The sequence below is a fragment of the Gavia stellata genome, chromosome 25 (genome assembly GCF_030936135.1).
Source record: "Gavia stellata isolate bGavSte3 chromosome 25, bGavSte3.hap2, whole genome shotgun sequence".
NCBI lineage: Eukaryota > Metazoa > Chordata > Aves > Gaviiformes > Gaviidae > Gavia > Gavia stellata.
Genome location: NC_082618.1, coordinates 5,397,275 through 5,420,559, shown reverse-complemented (window position 1 = coordinate 5,420,559; position 23,285 = coordinate 5,397,275). Strand labels below are relative to the sequence as shown.

Here is a 23,285-nt window from a genome sequence, read left to right as displayed (position 1 = left end):
AGACAATCCACCACTGGTGCATCTCACCAACTAGCAAACCAGGTATTTTGCTCGTAGCCTTAGCTGAAAGCAGCCTCTGCCCCTCTGTCACACTACCTGCATGCCTCTGTCATGCCCATCTAACTGCACTTTCAGTTTGTGAAGCTCTTCGATCTCTCGGTTGTGGCGCTCCGTTTTGTGCCGCACCAAAGAGCGGTAGAAGTGAATGGTGAAGACGACAAAAATCAGACCCACTGGGACCATGATGATGGTGGAGACCAGTGCTGACTGCCAACCCGCATGGCCGCTGGGCTTCTCGACGTTGGTGGTCTCATTTTTCAGGATGGAGCCCACAGGCAGAAATTTTATCCAGCACAGAAGCACGACTTCCGCAAGGAAAAGGAGGATCCCCAAGACGGTGGAGAAGCCCCACGCCAGCTCGATGTAGGGATGCATGCGCTCATGCGGGGACTCGCTGATGGAGTTCAGGTTGTGGATGTTGCTCACTGCTTCCACGTTAGGCAGAATGCAGGTGCTGATGAGAAGGGCGAAGAGATGAACTGCCACGAGCACTGTTGTGCAGGCACTGAAAGCGATCAGCAGCATCTGGGGGTACTTGTACTGCACCTCCAGCTGCACCTCCACCATGGCAACCTGGGGGGAAAAGGAACAAAAAGCTTGTCAACAGCTGCTAGTTTTCCTCTTTTCAAGGCTTTCATCCAGGAAAGCATCTTTATTCAGGAAGAGCACCTAAGGTCAAGTACACACTCAAGTGCTTTTTAGAACAGCAGCCTAGATGGATCGTTTCTGTTTCCCATGAAGACGTACACGCAGTCTGCAGCTTGGCCTTTCTGAAGGCTCACGTGCACATTTCTGCGCTCTAAGTTTTCTGAAATAATGTATCTCTCCTTGCAACCATGAGCCATACGAACTGCATCAAACCAAACACCCAACAGAAGGAACTCATTAGACAACAAGCGGAGCTCGGAGGCAGCTGACAGCCTGCTAGCCTGCCCACCCATCACACCTTCTCCTTCCGCTCATCACTTGTGGCTGCGGTGCAGGAAGTTTCGACTTGGGGCACATAAAGAAAAGCAAAAGCAAGCAGCAATTCTGGCCAGCGGCCAGCAAGGTTTCACTACCCCCCATGGGAAGCACGCAAGCTGCTTTACAGTTTAAGTTAGTCCGTAGTTAAAATAGCTGCCTTCTATTCTCAGAACATTGTACGTTCGTTTTTATTACAAATATGCCCAGATACCAGTTATTTATATCCTCAAATTTCTCCCTTGAGAGCTAATAACTTACTGATACTCAACAGAATTTGGACAGCTACTGACTTACGGGTGTGTTCAACAACTCAGGCAGGAGTCTGTTTTCTCAGAACAAGAGCTATCATACAGCAAGTCTCTAAAGATGTCTATTTTTTCTTTGATCGAATAAAGCTTAACCAGCAGAATAAGTGCAAGAGAGCAAGGGGCTCTTCTGAGATCAGAAACAAAGTCCTAGTACAGGCCTCTTAACTGGTTTAGCATAAGAATTTCTAAAATCACTTAACCTACCTGTGAAGTAGAGTAGTACTTCTGTGTGGTGGCATCCCTGAAAGGATTGCGGAAACCTTTTGCTAAGAGAAGCCACAAAAACAGTGGACAAGACTATCGAACATTCCTCTCTAGTAACCCCCTAGCAGCTTGCTTGGATCTGCAGCTGCACTTCATGATTTGCACAGACACTAACTTGCCTGGCAGCAGGGAAAACCTCTGGTGATCCCAGGCGACCTGCTGCTCCGGCACGGCACAGCTTGCCGGATGCGTGGAGAAAGGAGAAGCGGATGCTTGGATGCCTGCCTCAGGGCAGTGCCTCTCAAGACCATCAGAGGAGGCAAAGTCTGAACAAGCAGCTTGATTCTGGGGGGGTAGGTGGATTTTGGAGAGCGGACTCATGATTGCTTTATCCAGACTTCGCATGAGACCGCCGCTGAGCAGCCGTTTCAGGCTCTGTAAAATAATCTGCACCATTCGCTCTGGCATTACCTGTAAATAATGTTATTTAGGCGCTGGAAGATTAGGGGTACACTCATGTTCTCCCTGTGGGGAACCTTGAAAAGGATTAAAGGGGATGAAAGTAAGCGCCTGTGTTGGCATGACTGCTGCCATACCTGCATTTACTTTGAAACCATCAGCAGCCTGAACGAGGGGATCACAGTCAAGTCTGAACACATTTAGTAGCAATCAAGATGTAATATGTGTGTTTGGGGCAGCAAATGGTCAATCTCTACGAGTCCAGATTTTATACCTACATCAACTATTCAGGATATCAGAGACACCAAAAAAATTGTGGCAGTTCTTGGACATTCCCAGACTGTTGTTCTGATTATGAACATGTGCAGTTTTTACTTTTCTTTTGCTGTTTTTTAAAAGCTTCCTGTTTGCAGTTTACAGTAGTCACATAGCAGAGAAATAATAACACAGGATTGGCTTCACCATCTATTGCAAGGTCAATTTAATTAAAACATATGCCACATTGCCTTGTGCATGTTCTCTTTGCAGATCCCCCTATATTGATTCGAGAAGGGGGAGGTCAAACTTATTGTCTGCTGCGCTGTTCTGTACAACGTGTTTGTACAGTGCTGTGATTGTCAGTCACACCCGATCAGCCAGGGAAAGCTGCAGGTATATTGTTCATTATTGGGCGCTGTAATACCCAGAGACAAAGTATTCTGCAAGCTGAATAGGAATTGTACCTGCATGTTCAATTTATAGCTTTATATTAAAGCCGAAAGCTTGGCTGATGTCAACATATCATTTTCTACTTGTTATCCTTTGCATGAGCGGCACTTTTCAGCTAATTGGATGTTTCCTCCCGGACTAACCTATTCCCCAGGGCTAGCTTCAGCTGTGCAATGTGATGAATTTTTAACACTGACTGATGGCTCAGTAAGAGGTATTTCAGGGAAAAACATCAACAATCCAGATAGGGCAGCAAGGCAGAAAAACAGTTCATTTAACCCGAACAAGTATTGGAAAGGTGAGTGAGCTCTTATCGCTTTACCCCGTACAGACTGTCATGTCATTCTCTGACCGGGATAAGAGAAAGAGGACAGGCTGACATAACCCATTTAAAAATCATTAAATATGCTGCTTAGTCTGTAGAACTATTAATGTGTCATGTTTGATACAATTATACTCTTCTGTGTAACAGCCCCCTTTATTCTAACCTCTTCCCAGAAGCCACGGTGTCAAGGGCTTGACTTTGCAAGGCACTGAGCACTCTGCCAAGCCACAGAATATTTCAGGATAGGCTTAATTTTAAGCCTGACAATCACCCTCTTGAACTCCAGGTTCACAGGTTTGCTAAAGGACCGAGTACTCAGAACATTTTAGAATTAAACTGCAATTAAATTACATGCAATTATGGTTTTTTAGACCAGTATAGCCCAGATTGTCCACAAAAAAGATGATGCTCATCTTGAGAAATTTAGACCAGGATAGATAGTATCAGGCAAGAGGATGACAAATGGCTTAACACAAACCATGTTACATTCACACAGATGGTTTGGCAGCCTGTAAAAACAATCACTCCAGCAGATCTGTTATGTGTTTGATTGAAAAAAAAACCAACCCCAAAACAAAAACCAAAACCCAAACCTATCCTGTAGCAATTGGACAAGTATTGACAAGACTGATCAGCAGTAATAGCTCTTATTTCCATCAGGAAAATTATTAAGGAGGTTTCCTAAGCTCCCTCTAAATCTCCTTCATCTGCAGTCTCCCCAGGCAAATGCAGTAGCCCTACAGCCCACCTCCCAACAGACCTGGCTCTGGAAAGGACCCACATCCTCCTGACCTGCCCAACTCTCTGCCAGAAATACCAGAGACAGCATTGAGTAACGAGGAAGGTTCGCATTATTCTGCAGCCTGTCCAGAAGGAGCTGGATCAAAGCCACCGCCTGTTGATTAAATATCCATCAGCTCGTAATAACTTTCAGCCAATACGGAACTGGCTTGAATCAAACATACTGACAGGGAAGTAAATAAAGCAATAGCCAAGCCCTGTATGACATTTGTTTACATAGTTAAATGCACACAGGGCCTCAGGAAAACTATTTAACTCTAAATAACTTCTCTGCTTTCATCAATAGCCAAATAGATACTTTTATTAGAGAGTAAACATCCACGTACCAAATACCCGCGTGCCAAATTACCAGCGGAGAAATAGCCCAGTAGGAATAGGTACCTCAGCTTTCACTGGAAGGTCCAGTATGATCAGCTGGGAAAAAGCTTGCAAATAAAGAGAATTCCTTACTGCAAAAATTTTTATTTCTGACAATTACTGATTTCAGGTGTACTTAATTATGTTAAGCTGGTGATTATAATTAACACTACTTATACCTAATACCTACGTGTTTATTCAACTTGCATTTTAAACAATTTAGAGAGAATAGAAGTCAAATGGTTAATTTTGTGTGTTTGCCAAGGACTTTCAGCAACCTTCTGTTGTGTAGGTTGAGAAGGCACGCTTTGTTTTCAGATACGTGGTTCAGCCCTGCAGCGTGGGTGGGCTGCAAGCCCCCCCCGAGTCCCTGCGACGCCAGCGACAGCACACCCCAGCACAGGCACCTGCTCCTGTAACCACACTGCCTAGATAGATCCGTTCCCAACACGACAAAACGTGAATTTAATAATCATGTTAAAGAGAACAGTTGGAAATGACTAACACAGAACTCAAGTAACCCAGAGGCACCAAGGGCAAGCACATGAGCTGCTTTTTAGAGTAAGAAAGCTTCTGAGTGAAAGAAATCTACAGGAGAGCACTCAGCTTTCTCAAAACGAGGAGGTACCTTCTGCCATTTCAGCACACAAGCTTGGGTACAAACCAACGTACACGGCGTGAAAAGTTTTTGTGAGCATCGCATGCGCGCAGCCGGTGAGCGGAGAGGAATCGCAAAGCGACTGAGCACCCTCTCCCCCCTGCAGCCTGCTCCCGCTTGACTCCTCGCTTGCATTCTTCCAACTTCACTTTGGGTGACCAACTTTGTCATCCCAAACAGACTGTTGTAATGTTACAGATGATTCACCTTCTGGGGGGTTGGGGGAGGAAAAAGCGGCAGAAGCTAAAATAAAACCAGGAAAGCTATCTGGAAAGTTCCCGAGATGTGTCTTTCCCCCACCTTCTGAGCTGCAGGATGCAACGTCTTCACATCACGTCACGCTCAGCCAGGCGCTGCCCTTTGCCGCTCTGTGTTCAGCTGACGGACCTCAGGAACGACCAGATCTGCCCATTTCCCGAGCAGAAAACCTCCCCCAAACAGGTTTCAATTCTCACTCCCAATAACCAAGAACCAGAGGGGAGATGAAAAGGCTCATGCCGACACAGCACAGCTGTGTTTTGCTAACACCACAGCTCAGACAGGTCCGAGCACTGGACCACTGACTGTCTCCATCTTCTTTATTTGCTCACTCCCTGACATGGTTCTGACCTACCCAGATAGCTTCCAGATAATGCCCAAGTGCTGCACGGAGGAAAGTGAGTTCCAGGGATTATTCCCAATAGGCAGCACTGACAAAAATATACCAGGTTTGGCTCCCTTCAGGCTACAGAGTCCTCTGACACCAGGTCTGAGGCTGCAGGGCTTCTTCTCACACCTCAGCATATAACACGATCTCCCCGATCACGCTATGCAAACTTCACCCTGGCAGGCTGTGACCCAGCCTCCACCTTATTTTAGGCACCGTGACCTGAAAAAACACATCCAGAAATTAAGATAATGTTCAGGACCACAGCAACCGCCGGGGCCCAGAGGAGCTCCACGCCCAAGTGCAACCTCCCGTGAAGGCAGCCAGCGAGACTGGCCTCGGGGCCAAGGGAGAGCCCAGGTCCCGTATTGTTTAGCAACACTGGTGGAGCACTTAGGGTCATTTGCAGGTAGGGGATTAGTATTTTTAAAGGGCTGACTTGGGAGCGCGTGTGTTGACTGTTAGGCAGCTTGTGTATCTCTGCTGCCTTGAGAGCGCCAGCCTCAACCTTTTTGGCAGTAGCCAAGCAGAAGCCCCCAGGCAGATGCCTCCTGCCTCTTCAGGAAACAACAGTATGTTCTGCTGCTTCGCCGGAGGAAAACACTGATTAATAGATGATTTTACAGAACCAAAACCTTCACGATCCAGAAAGTGTTGCTACAACGTACACATACCATTGCAAATCCAGAGAGCAGAGCAGAGGTTCTGCTGGAAGCTTTCAGTTTGGCTCGGCTCAGGTACAATTTTCTCCATGAAAGAGCTTGAACGGAGTGGTGGTTTGATGTGACCAATTCCAGATAGCTGCGTCGGACCCAGTCCCGATAATCCATGCCTTTTGTGCCAGGTTCAGAGCAGCAAGCGGGAGTGGAAGGATCCACCGGAACGTTTAATTCAGAACTCATGATGAGAGAAATGCTGAGGGAACAAGAGAGTTCAAAAGGAGGGGGCAGACAGGACAAGCATCAACTTCTGGAAAAGCTATTTTTAAACAAAGTTGCCCTCGATCAGTAGAAAAATGATGGACCAAATACCATCACGCTTCCAAAGCACAGAACAGAGAAAGGACCATCCATAATTGCTAAAAATGACCATGAGAACTAGGAAAGATTACACAAGTAAACCCGGGAACTGCTCCAGCAGGAATTTAGGAAGGTTGCACAGCATCTGGCTTTTCATTTCAAAGCTGGCATCTCAACTTTCCCCTTCAATTCCTCCTTGCTAATAAAAAAACCTGTTCTACATAGATTGGAAATAGGGCCCCTGTCTTGTAATTTTGCTTTAAGCTGACAGTTAATTTCACAGTGCATCACGGATTGCCTCCAAATCCATCTCCTTCAGTGTACAAAAGTAACTCCAGCTAGCATGTTCATGAAGCCACTTTTTGCTCTTTCTTTGGAAACCGGGTTTTCAGTTAAACCGTCACTCATCATAGCTCAGTTTAGACGGCACAGCTCTTCCCCAAGACCCCCCCGATAGTCATAGAGCTGAATCCTGTGCAGGGTTAACAAATGAACTTCCCAAGCTCCTGCAGTGGGAAGTTAGAATTTCCTGAACTGCTCACACTCCACTTATCAGCCACGTCTGACCAAGAATCCTGTTCCCTTCCACTGGCGGCTGTTAGCATGGGGAAAGGAAAAGACAATTCCAAGGGGAAAAGCTAGTTGCCTTCCAGGTAGTTTCAGCATCTTCAGATTCAAGAGATTATGCTGAAAGATGTAAGAAAGCAGCAAAACAATTTCAGGTGGCAAATACCACAGCAGCCAGCAGAGACCAGCGCGAGGTCCAAACCAGCCCCTGCTCACACCACGACGTAGCCAGGCTGCTGCCCAACGGCTCTGGTGCTCTCCGTGCCACCCGCAGACACAGAATGCGCTGAGCGTTTTGAGCAAGAATTTCTCAACTCTGACAAACAGCTGAAACGAGATGTTTAACTCAGCCTTCCAAAGAATGGAAACCACGATTCTCTGATTAATCCCCACACTCACAACTCTGCCACCGACCACCGCTGCGGTGGCAGGTAGCAACACCGGAGCTGCACCACAGGAGACCCTTCTGGCTATAAATACTTACCAGCTCCTAGAAGGAGGAGATGCATGCCCAGAATCACACATGGTGTGGTACTAATTAGTCCCAGCGCCACACCTCAAGGTCACAAGCACCTTGCTGTTCGCCTGAGAGAAGCCCCAGCCCTGCCTGCACCCCCCTGCTCCACCCAGCTCTCCACGTACGTGGGCCACATGGTGACAGCTAATAAACCAACGTTTGCTGTGAGACTTGGGGAAACGGCGAAGATAAGAAGGACACCAACTGCCCACAACTCCCAATGGTACTACTAAAAAGGAACAAAGCTGCTCCAGGCACAATAAGAAAGATTAGTCTTCAGCAGCAACTAAAGCATTGCAGGTCGTGGGATTGTCCGGCCCTCCTGAGCACAGTGGGCTTTCATATTCCAGCCCCTCAGACATAAGAAGGATGGCAGCAAGAGCACAAGACTTGTTTTTCTGGACAGTTTTTGATAAGGCCACTATTACAGCCACTGCAGGACTCCAGGATGGCTCCTGAACTGCTTAGCAGTTTTCAAATTATTAAAAAAACTTTCACACCACAATAAAAACCAGAATAGATTAACAGGGAGAAACCTCCCTGCTTGCTCTTTGTTTCCAGAAAAATGCAAGAATCACCTATTTTACAGAAGTAGTACAAGAAAAATAAAAATCTCTCCCCAAGCCCCCTGGGAGGATCAGAGCAGAGACATTCTGTGAGCAGCAAAGTTATGAAGCTGTTTCCTGTGACAACATCCTGTGTGGATTCTGCAACATATAGTGTGGGGTGAATTTATTAGCTTTGTCCTGAGTTGGGACACTGACGGCCTCTATCCTGCCATTTATTTTCACAAAATGCGTAGGAACTTTGTATGTAGGAAATTTCAACCCCTGGGACAAACGCCATTGAAAAGACAAATGAATTCAGAGGTTACAGAGGGAGAGCAAGACTGCCCAATCACATCTGCTTCTTTCCTTAGAAAAATAAGCTGAAAATACCACAAGGATGAATTTTCACTCTGGAGCAGCTCAAGAGATGTTCCCAGATAAATAAACAACTTCAGAATAAAATCCATGAACACAAACGTAGCCCAAACAAGCAGTAACAGGACAGCAAACTCACCTTGCTGGCTACGGACATGGAGAAACTGGGTGGAGGGCTCCGAGGACTGAAACACAAGACCAAAGAAGCCTTTTACATGCACAGTATCTTAAGTAGTTTTACTCTGGAAATACTTTTCAGCCAGTTATCTGCAGCAGGGGAGAGTTATTCTGGAGATTTCATGTTCCTGCCTTGCAATGTTAAATGCTCAGGACACTTGCTCTTACCGAAATAACTATCCTACAGGGCTTTACCACACAGGGCTGTTGAGTTTTGGACGGAGAATCAGGACTTCCCCAGGAGAGCTCTTCCTCAGCCTAACAGGCAGCTCTGGCCAAGTCCGTCCCAGCTGTGTCTTTACTCACTGCCGTTGCACCACCGATGCATTTGACCCCACTTCATTTCACACCGCTGAAGACAGAAAGCTCTCTGCGATTGCTATCTCCTATCGATTGTTAATCTGTCTGGTGCTGTCCTTCGGAGCAGCGAGCGTAGCGGGGAAAGCCTCCGCCGTGCCTTACATCTCAGCTACCCCTGTGCAGTTGCAAGCACACGTGCGGGGATTTCTTCGCAGCAGGGAACCCAGCAGGCATCGCCAGGGCTGAGATAGACGGATCCCCTTCCCGCTGCCAGTATGTCCTGAACAATCGCCCGCAGAGCGCTGTCTCAGCAGCGCTGTCAGCTTCCCTGCCTGTCTTCAGGACGCTGCCTCCCCCCACACACACCCAGGTTTCTGCCCCACACCCTGAGACCGATCGGCAGATTTATACCAGCGCCTTTCTCCCCGGCATAGCATCGTTCAAGACCCCGCACACCATTGCTAAGCCTAACCCCAGGCCCCGCTACTCCCCCTTCTTCTCATACTCCGGGCCCCCCAACCTCAGGCCCTCTTTGCTATGGGGAACCCCTTCCCACATCCTCTTCTGGCTTGGGGACACCCCCCCTCAGCAGCACCCCTGGGATGTCACACCACCCAGGCAGGGTGTGAACACCCCACAGCTGTGACCCCACTTATGGCAGTGCGCCTGAAGCTGGGGATCCCCCCCGCCCCCCGAGCAGGATGCCACCCTCTCGCCCCACCCCACAGCTGGGGTCCTACTCACAGGGCACCCCTGAGCAGGGGATTTCTCCTCCTCCTCCACAGCCACTCTCAGCACGGCCCAGGCAGGACGTGACCCCACACAGCGAGGATCTCCCCTCCAACAGCACCCTCAGACAGGGGAACCCCCAGGCCAGGATGCGACCCCCTCACAGCTAGGATCCTTCCCTCCGAAGGCACCCAGCATCCCCCCATCTCCTCAGGCAGGATGGGACCCGCTCCCTCCCCACAGCTGGGATCCCCCCTTCCAACAGCACCCGGGGTCAGGGGCTTCCCTGCACCGCAGGCGGGAGGTGTCTCCTCTGCAGCACCCCCAGCGAGAGGATCCCTTCGTCAGGATAGGACCCCCGAGAGGTGGCCTGCACCCTGCACCCCATGGGAGCTCCAGAACACCGCGGGGCAGGATGGGACACCCCCCCCCAACCCCTGGCAGGGGATTCCCCCGACCTGGGCAGGATGAGGCACGCACCCCCTCCTACCGCGGGCAGGGGAAGCCCCATCCAGGCAGGATTAGGCCAACACTCTCCCCAGCACCCCGGGCACGGGATGCCTCCACCCGGGCAGGATGAGACCCCCTCCTCCCGGCGCACGCCGGGCAGGAGATGCTCCCATCCATGCAGGATGAGCCCCCCCACCCCAAACAGCCCGGTGGGGATGAAGCCCGGGACCCCCCCCCCAGCCCCCGGGGCAGGGCCCCCCACCCGGGCAGGATGCGGCCCCCCCGGGGCCGAGGGGCGGGCCCTGGCTCACCGCGCTGGCTGGCCAGGGGCCGGGTCGGGCGCGGCGCCCCGGGAGCGCCCGCTGCCGCCGCCGGCTGCCGAGAGCCGGAGCCGCCTCCGCCGCTGCCAAGGCAACGCCGGGCACCCGCCACGTGACCCGCAGGAAATGGAGGGGCGGGCAGCCGCCCCGCCCGCCGCACGTGACCGCCGCCTCATTGGGCAGTGGCATAGCCAGGCACCGCCCCTTGGCGGCGGGGCGGGGCCAGGCGAGGGGGACCGCCCCCCCCCCCCGCCGCCGCGTCTCGCTGTGCAGCGCCGAGCACCGCGGCGTGCGGGGCCGGGGCTGCCCGCTCCCGGGCTGGCCCCGCTGGGAGGAACCGGGGCCTCCGCGGGGGGAATGGTGGTTTGGGGGTTTTACTGAGCGGGGAATGTACTTAGCGGTCACAGAGGAAGGACATCCCGAGCTGTCCCCAGCGCCTCCGGGGCGACGCAGCCGTTCCAGCAGCGGGCTGGGGTCCTGGGGTGCCTGTGCGAACATGCATCTGTAGGGAAAAAAAGTCAGGTCTGCGGCTCCCTAAACTCATGGTCGGGGTGAACGTCCCCCCCCGATAAAAAACGTTCAGAGCTTGCGTCTCTAAATCTCTCCACAGAGAAGGTATCGGTGCAACGGGATGTAAACGTGCTTTTATTACAATTATTAATTACACAGCAAAAAGGCGCCACTTACACACGTCAAAAGGCAGTGCTGCCTTCTGCCTCCGCCGAGCTGCAACACCCTCTGGCTGAAGCAGAGGAAAGGCTCCCTGTGCGAAGGAGGGCTGGGGAAGGCAGACTGCTATCTCCCTGCGTTCCTCCTCTACTGACTCAGCAGGAAATCCTGTGTAAACCCATCCGAAGAGCAAGGGTAGGGACAGACTTATGGGAAAGAGGAGGGAGTTCCTTCCCCGAAAAAGGAGAGAAAGAAAACTGAAAGGCAGCACAATAGGTCAGCTTTATCACACGGTAATCCCATCTTCCTGAATTCACTTCTGCCTGGGGGAGGGAAAAGACAAAGGAGAACAATTCCTCAAAACTTTTTAATAGGTGACAAATCCATTTGTTATCCTGAGTGTGCTCTTCACCTCTGAGATGACGAATACCTCTGCTGGGTTACAGCACTAACACTGCTCTCTCTCGGGGTCCCACGCTTGCACGAATGCATGGAGAAATGGAACACAGGCAAACTGTGAGACTCCATCAGGGAAAGGAGGACTCCTCTAGAAAAGAATCCAGAGCAAGAATTCAACATAAGCAGGTCAAACTCCTTCGTAGTTTAAAGCCTTTAAGGTATTACTGCTTTTTCAGTGTCATATTTGGAATAGGAAGCAATTGTAGAATTGTTCCTCATTTTATTACACATGGGAGCACTTCCCTTTTCTACTCTGTGGATGACGTTTTCCCCATTTTAAGGTCAGACAGTACTTGCATTTTGTCTTAACGAAGAAACACCCCTTCAAGCCGCTAACTCTGAAATGCCTTTGTATTCTGGAAGACATAGTACTGACATGAATGACCACAACATGGCACAGTATTTTTCAGAATTCACAGCAACACCTACCAAACACAGCTCCTACTGCTCCATTCAGCCACCCCAGCAAGAAAGACCGTAAGGCAGACACCACCTTCAGCAACACATCCTCTTTGCTTTTTATGGATTTCACCTGCAAACTTAGCATTCCTAGAAAACGTAGCATATGAATAATTCAGCATGGGTAACGATGGCGTCCCAGGGAGACAGGATGAGGCCACACAACCTGAATTCGTTTAGTTCACCAAGACAAACTCAAATCCATCTTCCTCATGACTGAGAGGAGCGTGTCCTCATGCAGCAACATCTGCTCTACTTAATGCAAGCCAGCACTTACTTATTCCGCTTAAAAACCTGACAAGCTCAGAGGTAGCACAGTCTTTGTTTATTTGTGAGACTCTCACTTCTTCTCCATCCACGACAGCTAACATCACGTTTTTATGGCTTATCCTGCAACACAGACATATCAACAGGGTTTACCTGCCCTAAGGCGGATTCAACTGAAGCAATTCTCATAACTCATCTCTCTCCACAGGGAAAATGCCAACGACTGCAGAACATCCATTCTGCGTCTTAAGTGCGAGAGAAGGAAACACTGTCACTGAAGCACCTGCCTCTACGGAGATTAAGCAGAAAACAATTCCATGCTGTTCTCTAACGGGGGGGTGGTGGGGATATGGACCTTACAGCTCAGATGTTATCCAGCTCTAAAGTCTTTGGGTATGTACAGGGGAACTAAACACAAACGTCACTTGCACTTGATCACATCTGCTTACCCGCCGCCACGGTAATACCACTGAGAAGCCATTACATAAAGCCAGCTCAGACAAAATGCAGGATTTCTGGCAGCACTGTTCAACAAAGGCTAAATCTAAAAAGAGATTCTCCCTTTTTATTGTTTTTGCTTTAAATAATTTGGCATTAACGAAGGCTTGAGAAGAAGTGGCACCACATTCTGGATGCTGAGGTCCTGCGATGAGCATGTCTGAAAGATAGCAGGCACTTCTAATTAAAGATACACTGAACAGTCAACAACCTAAGTTACAAATAAAACCACTACTGCATATGCTTTTCATTTAAGCACCAATAAGTAAATATATATATGGATGTTATGATTCCTACCAGGGAACCTGAAGTTCAAAGCAGAGAGCTCAAGCAGAGAGAAAGGCAACTGTCATTACATGAAGCTGAACACAAGCAAAACCCTTCCATTCCAAGCCTTTCTGCCACAGGATTTGGAGGCTTTACAGACATAATCTTTTGGAAAAGATACTGTTCCAATCCAAAAGCAAGCAGTAAATGAAATGTAGCTAACACCTTTTTCCATATTTTCACGCACGCCACACCACTTGGTCTTTTTGTCCCTTCCTGCAGCACTGCAAGCATATCTTCATTTTACTGAAATCCTCTTCAAAAAAAAAAAAAAAAGAAGACAGAACAATCCAACACATCCCCTTTATTCATTTAAAAAACATGGAAGAAAAGTAATAGGGAAAGTTTAGCAATAAAAAAGGGATCCTGCTTAAAAAAATCTATAGAACTTGTCTAGCAACATAAACAGGTTTCTTTGGGTTAGAGATGACCCCATACAAAACCCCAAATTCAGAACACTCACAGTGCAGGAGAGTCTGGCTACAGACCACTTTTCTACTTTAGGTTAAACTCTTCCCTTAGATTCATGTATCCCACTGCTACCAGCTTCGACATAAGTAGAATACGTAGCCCTCACAGTAATATTTTCCTTAAATGGTAATGGATATGTTTTAGCTTTCAGACAGAAAAACACTCTGGGCCATGTCAGAAAGAGCTCTAGGGTCACAGAGACTTATGGCTGACTCTTTAGAGCAAACTTAGAGCAGACTGCACAGCAGTTATACAAGCAATTAAGAAAAAAATCTCTTATTTGGCATTTGTCTATCAATATCTCTTGGGCCTGTGACGTGAAGGTCATTCACCGTTAAGCAGATATAACGTACGCCAATGGGTTCTGCTTGGCTGAGATGAAAGACTTTCATGCTCCTGAATATAAAGCAATGAACAGTGTTTCCAGCTGTCCCTGAAAGGCCTCATCCTCTTCCCATGACAAAACTTGGCTCTTCAGCATCATCTTCCTTCTCTTCCTCCTCCTTGCTGTCCTCTTCATCATCCTCGCTGCTGACTCGCTCTTGAGATTGATCAGGTTCTAAAAACACAAACAGTATGAACTGATAACTTGTGTCTTCCTTGTTAAGTATTTCACAACAAAAGAGTCTCAGGTGCTAAGCAAACGTGTATTGGGTCACACTAATTAGTAGGGATGGATAACATATTCCCACACGTCTTCCTTGTTAAATATCTCACAACAAAGTACTCCCAGATACTAAGGAAACATGTATCAGGCTATATTAATTCTACCGAGTGATGCAGAGCTCAGAATATCAAATTCTCCCCTGGAGAAATATTCCCTTACCTCCAAGGTTACCACTGTGCCAAGTCCATCGTTAAACAACTCCACCTCCTATGGAGCATTATTTCAAACAGAGGTAGTCAAACGCTGAAGTGACAGATTATCCCATTCCCAATCTCACCTCTGCATGTCGGCATGAACTTTCAAGTATCACAGGGTACTGTTAAAGACCACAGGCACTGGGAAGCCATGGGCAAGACTCAGTGTATTTCTGCACTTATCCAAGTTTACAGAAACTCCACAAGGTGCCATGAACTTTTACAGACTGTTTGGTATACTGCAAGTACAGGAACTTTTTAAGATATGTGTAAGATTAACGAGGCTCACAGAAAACTCATGAAGCCTACCAAAAGACCAGAAAACACCTACTAGAAATTAAATAACAGATAATGAAAATTAGGTACAGCATACAGCGGGACCTGAATCTAATAGCCATGCTTCTGCTCCCAGCAGCTCTTGTACCTTTACTGTTTCTCAGGCCAAGTCACGCTCAGCTCATGCTTTCATCTGTTACACGTAGGAGTCAGGATTAGTGGCCTGATGCCACCGCGTGGTGAAGTTCTGTACTTTCATTTTTGATTAGGGGTCTGTACAATAACGCAATTTTAACAGCTGACCTTATTTAGCACCAACCTTTGTTCTTAATGTTTTTACTACAACAAAGGTGAATTATGGCAATGCAGAGGTTTTATTTATTCATTTAAAAAGGAAGATAAATGCTTGCCTACCACATCCAACAAATACACTTCAATTAATTTGGAAAAACTCTCAGATCTCAACTCAGGGCACACAAAACTAGAAAAATACAAGCCTGTTCTCAGTAGACTAAAGATGGCTATCAGTGGCTTCTATCTCCACTGATTTTATTTATTTATTTAAAATACAGAACCACAACCTGTAAAGAGCTACGAACTCTTCTAAAGACAGGGGAGATTGAATTCAGGCTTCCAGAAGATGACTTATCCGTGCTGAATGAAAACATTCCAGCCCAAAAACTGGTACATGGCAGTCCCACAGCACAGTCCCAGTCCCTGATTCAGCTCCCCTCTCTCCCAGCCACTCCCTAAAGGGATAGGTATTCTGTTTTGTTCACTCAAAGTGAACAAAAGTATGTTGACTCATACTTAAATTCTCCTCCCAGTCACAATTCGTAAACAAGTAGCTTTAAAAAAAAACAGAACCAAAACAAAACACCAAAAACCCCACTCTGCTATATTCACTTGCTGTCACAAGTAAAATTAACCTAACAATTAATTTGTCCTCCCATGTTTATATGGGAGGCTGGCAGTGGTTCAGTTGAAACAGGTCCAATTTTGAAAAGCAAAGCAGAAATAAGGTAGCACTGTCAGACGAGTCACTGTTCTAGCAGAATTATCAGGAACTGTTGTAACTTTAAGAATTACTGCAGAGTTGGCGTGCTAATCTACAAGGACGACAATTTGAAAGAATAAGCTAAAATATACTCACTGAAAGGAAGCAGAAAGTATTCAAAAGTCTGAGCAAACAGTTACACTGACATTGCTGACCATTAATTTTCAAGACTGCAGGAGAACAGAGGCAGTCAGGTTTTTCACGTTTATGTCATACGAAATAAAATAGTTGTGTGGAACAGATGGCACCAAGGTGGCTCAATTTCTTACACACAAAATCGTAACTCAGTTTATTGCTGTCAAAGCTGTGTGTTTTTTCTACCTGTTTTCCCGTATGCGTTCAAAATATACTTAAAAAAAGAACAGCCTTTAACAATATTGTCTTTTTTAGGAGATGTTCTAAAACTGCAGTTTGTCAGAATAGCTGGGACAAAACATCCACAATCAACAGACTTGGATTCCAGTGTTTGCTGTCCAAAATTTCCCCTAATAAAAGGAAAATATTCACAAACAGCCAAGTTATTTGTAAGATTAAATCTCAACATAGATGGCTTTCAAAGAGGACTTTTGAAACATTAGCTAAAACAACAAGCTTAAGGCTCCTATCCGTGTATCGAGAATGCTTGGGGTAGCGGGGTGGAACAAACTCTTCTAGGCTTCAATTAGGTAACAGAACAAAGTCTTGAGAAAAGAAAACTAAATTTCACTGACCTTTTTCTTGCTTCTTTTGTTCGAGTTTATTTTTCTTAGCTTGCAGTTTCTTCTCTTTTAACTTCTGGCTATAAAGCAAAGAAGAAAAGACCCTTACGCAAATCTAACATTGTAACGCTTCTGCACATTCATACACCGATAAAGGACATATTACAGACATCTTGGAAAAACAGACTTCAGAAGAGAAATTCCATTTGAAATTGGCCTCAACTGAAAATTCAGTGAGAGCAAACTTAGAAAAGTTTCTGTGGATCATATGTCTATGTTGTTTTTAGTCTAATGGATTTTTTTTCTACAGTCTTCCATGACGCCACTGCAACCAAAACTACATGATATGCAAGAATCTCCAAGAACACAGAAGGAACAAAAATGAAACTCCCCTACATTTTAGCTACCAAGCCTAATAAACAAAAAGAGAAAACTGTGTCAAAACCCAGACTGCTGGAACTGAACACAGGAAAAAAAAAAAATTATGTCATTACCAGTAATATATACTTTAATTGGAAAAAAAAATACGCAGAATACTTTGACCTTCATCTTTGGCTGTACTTCATCAATATGTTGGGTCCTAGGAGTCACATTAGGAGTAAGAGGGAATTTCAGTTCATATGACCCAGTTCTGTTTGCCTAGCAAAGGTAACCAGGCAGTCTAATGGCAGAGACAGGGCAGAGCCATCAGGGATTCGTGTTCCCCTCTCAACACCATAAATGAATTCTGTTGAAACAGACAACCAAGTACCATACCTGTTAACTCAGGACAGAAGAGAAAGAATGGTGAGGGAAGTCAGAGGGGCTCCTCCAGGGCAAAGCCGCTTGGGACCTACACCATTAGACTGCTCTATAGAGGAAGGGGGACAAGGAGGTGTTGGAGTCTTTAGGCAGCATTTGCTGTTTGAACAGTTGTTCTCCATCTCAGCCAGGAAAAAGACAGCAGGCCAGATCTGACTCGCCAGCCATCTGTTGGACCACACTAAATTAAAGTAAGATGGCAACAGTGTTTGTGTTGTGCACTTTTGTGCTAATATGCCAGTGAATCACTCTGCACAGGCCTTTCTGCAGCAACTCTCAGCTACAAGATGTCAAACCCTCATTCTCAAAGAAGCAAGAGAAAGGCTGCTCAGGGTCAGACCCTCTGAAAGAGCCGAGCCGTGACACCCTGCTATTTCTGAAAGGTATGGTGGACACAGACTGTGGAATTTAAATTCTTGTATCACTGCATTACAGTTCTCAGACCATTTCTTGAGAGCATCAATCTTGTAACTGTTTCATTTTGTCTAAAACTTAAGAGAAGGAAAGGTTTCATATTTCTTAATTTTTCCATCTAACTTAGTAGACTTGACCTGTCTGACATCGCATTGAGGTAGGTAGAAGCAGCTACTGATTTTGCCAATACTGAACCCATCAGTGGCCTCTTCAGTATTCACAGACTGAACTGGACTAGTCACACTGACAGCGTACAGAGGACAGCATTGTGCCCCATCACACTCCGCCAGTCCGAATCCATATGCGTACCCATTAAGCAGCACCCATTTTCACACTTAAGCTGCTTGGTGTCAGCTGTTTCGGATATTTAAGCCAGATGTACATACAAACCTTTCCTGACATTGTTATAACAAATATGCAGTAAGGCGCGTTGCAGTCAACACCACAGTGTCAGCAAAAGCTGCTCAACCAGTCAAAAGTTACCCTGCTAGCAATGGCACAGAAAATAAACCATGCCAGTGAAGCCTGTCAAGTTTACAGCCACCTTTAGAAACCAAACAATGACATTAACAAAATTCATTTCCAGAGCCAGACTTCTCAGCTGATAGATGTAGACACAGAACGATAGCATTTATCCAAAGCGTGCAGCTACAGATGAGGCACAGGGTATGAGGGTTTGCATGTCAAGCCTCCTGGGAACAATCTGCCCTTACCGCTTCCTTCTGCGTTTTGCTGTTTGTTCTTCTGCAATCATCTTATTCCTCTCCAGTTTCTTCTGGAATTCCTCATCTAGTCTTTGCTGTAATTGATCACATGTTATACTTTGGTCACAATCTAAATCAAAATACTTCTTTTCAAAGTCACGTCCTTTTAGGGAGAAGTCTTTTAGCGAAATACAGAAGGCAGCTTTGCCAGATTTTATCTGGCTACTTCTTTGTACAAAAGCCATATTCCTAGGGATGACTTCTGTACAGACACCATTTTTAACGTGCAGCCTGAGCCCAACATTGAAGCCTTTAGAGGGAAGAACGCTCACCAAAACAGGTGAGGGAGGTGGGGCTTCTGCCCTAAAGAATGTTTCAGTAAAAACAAGAGAGTAATTTGAGACACAGACATTAACATATGGATCAAAGGACTCATCTTGGCCAAGAGAGAGTATAACAATAATGCTCTCTGAAAAAGGTGCTATTCTACTTGACCAAGACTTAAAAGAAAGAGATCCAGACTCTGTGCACAGGCACTTGCTTTGATTCTGTCTGTGCAAGACAGTGGTATTAGGGATTTCCGGTTTTTAAAGCATTTTCAAACCAACCTGAGAACACACACATTCACATGCGGTCCTACTGTGTGCTAGGACACCCACTGAACACAGAAGATGGAGCATGTCTGACACAAAGAACCAAATGTTTCAATACTGACAGAGACGCCACATATCACATACTCCTACAGTTTTCCTCTTGATAAGGGGTGGTTCAGAACTGAATTATTTGTACATGACATTAAAAGAAAGAAAAATTTACAACGAACATCAAAGAGTCAGGGAGAAAAAAAATTACAGAGTCCTGCTCACCTTCTCAGCCATGGCATCCATGAAATCTTGCCTCTGGTACTCTCGCCGACGAAGATGTCGGTACACATGAAACTCCCCACTCCCAGCTCCAGCACTGGAACCTACAATAAAGAAGAGTTAGTCTACTAGAAAATAACGTATACTAGATGCTCCCAAATGACTACAGTTAGATGCTGAGGGCCAGGACACATGAAAGGGCACTGTAAGATGAAAATCTATTAACACCACACAGAGTGTGTCATCATTTTATATAAGCTCCAATCACTCACAATCAGAAGCCAAAGCGAGCTGCAAAACCATACACTTATGGTTCACTGCAGTTTCTACTGGTCAGTTACTCCCCTAGAGAGAATCTAGTCTTAGCTGGACCTTGAAGCAGTAGAACTAGAGATCAAATGCACACCCCGTTCACTTCTAGGCAGAGGTGGGCTAAAATATCCTACTGAGGCTGCTTCTCACTAATTTTCAGCATCTTATACAAAAAATAAAGGTCAACAATAAGGTGATAAAGTCCATCATATTATACTTTCCCATGCAAGACAGATACCACTGACAGTTTTTGACCGTTTCTTCATAAATGAAATCCCTATAGCTCTCTCTTCCTGGCATCAGTCTGCATGTTGAAGTCTCACAGGCGCCTTCAACATCGCCCTCCATTCTCTTCCTCTGTCTCCTGAGCCATTTCTCAATGCAAAGGATACAAATACATGCCTCAAAGACGACACCTAGTAATTAAAAAATGACAGCTGGGACTGCAGTAGGGGTGCTCTTGATACCAACAGAATCCCAGCACGTCAGGTGCTCCCAGAAAAACAAGACAGTTCATCTCAAGCACACTGCAAAGCTATTTAAAAAAAGCCACATGGGAATTACAATAGGCAGAACAGTTTATTCAGAAGTGTATAAAAGCTTTAGTCCAAGATCAATTATTCTGAAATAAGAACAAGTCAGCCTCTAAAAAGAATCATTAATAAGGCTGAAGGTCCCAAAGACAGACAGAACTTCTACATGCAGATACAATTTATACCACAACTACCAAATTTAATCCCTGCAGGTAAAAGTAAAGTGTAAGCAGAATGCTTGGATCGGGTTTCTTGCACAGCTGCCAGCTCCCTACCTGACCACATACAATCATATCCACTGCATGTGTCTGCTTCTCAGTGCCTGAGATTCAGACTCAAACCAGTCAAAAGAGGGACTCCATAAGTTTCCAGAGCACTCTCAGATCCGTGGAAAGGACAGACTTACTTATCATCATTTACTTGTCATCACCAGAGCAGCAGCTTATTTCACCGCACACAGTCCACATGCTGGAGTGCCACAGGCATTGTTCACTTTGCATTCTGACAACAAGCAGAAAAGTGGAACCCAAGAACGAAATAAAATTTGGAAAAGCAACTCTTGAAGGACATTTCATACCTCTTTTCTCCACCAAAATGAGCAACAACAGAAAACCGTCTCTGGCCTTTTCTCTTAAACACTTTTCTAAGTTTAATGTAGCTGACCTTACAGTTATCTGTAGAATAGTATCTTTACCCATCACATCTCTAACAAACTCCGGGGGAGGTCGTGGTGCCCATTCATTCAGTTTTTCAGGAATTGGTACAGTCTTTTCCTGCAAGAACAAACCAACCAGTCATGAGTATCTTCTAGGAGCAAAGTCTGCAATTTTAACACATTGTTGAAAGGTGGTATATGTCTGACAACAGCCTCTTCCATCAGCTGACAGATCTCAGAAGGAGCACAGCTGTAGTAATTTCTTCATGCATAGGGATCAGTAGCAGGCAGAACATGAGAATCAGAAGGTATCCTCTCTTTCCCCACATTCAGGCCTGCAGGTCAACAAACCCCAGGAGGATTAGGAGTGTCTGTGCTTCTTTTCAGCATGGAAACTAGAAGGAAGCAAGTCAGCACCTCCAAGCACTCGCCGAAACTGAGTATACTCCCACTACCAGTAGTCTAGGAAGAGGCAAAGGCTTTTGTGCACCTTCCATGCCCGATCTATGGAGGACAGGGAAGAGCAGAGAAGGGAGAACATATGGTGCAAGGTCAGAGGAAGAACAAGGCACAGGGAGGTCTCGGCCTCCTCCTGCACACACACAGAGGGAGGGTGGGAGTCTCCTCCTGCCAAATGCCTCCTCCTCAGGACAAGGATCAAAACAGCCAGTTAGAGGAACCAGGGTCATGCTCCCGTCCCCCGCAATTAAAAGCAGTGGGCAGAGGACAGACCAGCTGGGAGAGCACTGAGGGGCCAGTCCTGCCCCTGGGTCCCCAGAGATGGGTCTCTCCCCTCACGGCGTCCCGGGGAAGACGGGACCCCCCCTCCCCTCACGGCAATCCGGTGTGTGTGTGTGGAGGGGGTGTCGGCCTCTCTCCCCTCACAGACCCAGGAAGGGGGGAGGCGGCGGCGGTGGGGTCGGTCCCTCTCCCCTCACGGACCCGGGGAGGAAGGGAATGGAGGTCGGTGCCTCTCCCCTCACACAGCCCGGGGGTGGTGGGGTCGGTCCCTCTCCCCTCACGGACCCGGGAGGAGGGGAATGGAGGTCGGTCCCTCTCCCCTCACACAGCCCGGGGGTGGTGGGGTCGGTCCCTCTCCCCTCACGGACCCGGGGAGGAGGGGAATGGAGGTCGGTGCCTCTCCCCTCACACAGCCCGGGGGTGGTGGGGTCGGTCCCTCTCCCCTCACGGACCCGGGGAGGAGGGGAATGGAGGTCGGTGCCTCTCCCCTCACACAGCCCGGGGGTGGTGGGGTCGGTCCCTCTCCCCTCACGGACCCGGGGAGGAAGAAGCGGGGGGGTGTGGTGTCGGTCTGCCTCCCGTCATGGAACGGGAAAGGGGGGGTCGGTCCCTCTCCCTTCGCGGACCGCGGGGAGGAGGAAGCGGGGCGTCCGTCCGTCTTCCCTCACGGAACCGGCGGTGGGGGCTGTTGGTCCCTCTCCCCTCAGGGACCCCGGGGTGGGGTATGGGTATCGCTCTCCCTCTCCCCTCACGGACCCGCCGCCCCGGGCAGGGGCAGAGGCCCGGCGGGTGCCCTCACCGGGTTCCTCATGAGCCGCTCGAGGCGCAGGCGCTGCTCCTCGGCGGCGCTCCGCGGGATGACGAGCGGCTGCGGCTCTTTGCGGGGCCGGGGCGGCCGCGGGGCCGAGGGCGCCGCCATGCTCCAGCCGCCTCCGCGCCCCGCCCCGCCGCTGACGTCACGCCGCGCGACGCGCCCGGCCTGAGGGGCTGCGCCGCCTGTCATGGCGGCGGGTTGCGGCCTGCGGAGGCCGAACCGCGCGGTGAGGGGAATGCACAGTGCGTAAGGGACTCCCGTGGGGAAGCGGGCGTCCGACGGGCCCGCTAGGCCCCTGGGGCACGGCCGAGGGCCGTCAGGAGGAAGCAGGCAGCGCCTGAGGGTGGCTGTGGGCCCTGGCGCCGCCTGGCTGGGGGCTGAAGTCGGCCCCTGCCTCCCATTTGTCAGGTCCCAGCTGTAGCCGTGGGGCCTGTTTCCCCCGAAAGCTGCGTTTGCTGGAGCTCTGATTTCCCCCGTCCACCCAAGCACATTCTCCAGGCTGCAGCGAGTGCAGCCTGTCTCCCGTGGGGCCCGTTAGCAAGGCAGCTCGGGCATCTGCCATGCTCTGGCCAGGCTCCGGCTCAGCCCCTGACAGCAGAGCCCCAAGGAGGGTGAAAATTCAGTGCATTTCGCGCTGGCACCCTCAGCCCTGCCAAATTTCTTCCCCGTGACGGTGTAAGTGATACGGGACTTCCTAGTGCCTCCCCAGCAGGCTGCTCACACCATCTGTTCGTGTCACTTTGCGCTGCTTGCGCTGCCCGCAGGCTTTGTCTGCTGACAGTGATGAACAGCAGCGCGATTCCCCACAGCACGGCCTTGCCAGGCACCCGGAGAGGCGGGCAGGTAGTGGGAGAGGGGGAACGCTGCAACGTCTGCATTTGTATTCAGATCTGGGATTTGCAGGAACGGCGC

General features: G+C 48.2%; 2 protein-coding genes across 2 annotated transcripts; both read right to left on the bottom strand.

The window, feature by feature from the left end:
• Positions 1-69: 69 nt before the first annotated feature.
• On the bottom strand, positions 70-10,519 carry ORAI2 (ORAI calcium release-activated calcium modulator 2). Its single transcript, XM_059829451.1, has 4 exons — positions 10,486-10,519; positions 8,658-8,703; positions 6,167-6,407; positions 70-633 (listed from the first exon to the last, which is right to left on the bottom strand). The coding sequence occupies exons 3-4, from the start codon at positions 6,392-6,394 to the stop codon at positions 88-90; spliced, it is 774 nt and encodes a 257-aa protein (XP_059685434.1). The 5' UTR covers positions 6,395-6,407; positions 8,658-8,703; positions 10,486-10,519; the 3' UTR covers positions 70-87.
• Positions 10,520-13,462: 2,943 nt separating this feature from the next.
• Positions 13,463-22,478, bottom strand: PRKRIP1 (PRKR interacting protein 1). Its single transcript, XM_059829452.1, has 6 exons — positions 22,359-22,478; positions 20,858-20,936; positions 19,322-19,422; positions 18,465-18,550; positions 16,549-16,616; positions 13,463-14,203 (listed from the first exon to the last, which is right to left on the bottom strand). The coding sequence occupies exons 1-6, from the start codon at positions 22,476-22,478 to the stop codon at positions 14,088-14,090; spliced, it is 570 nt and encodes a 189-aa protein (XP_059685435.1). The 3' UTR covers positions 13,463-14,087.
• Positions 22,479-23,285: the final 807 nt, after the last annotated feature.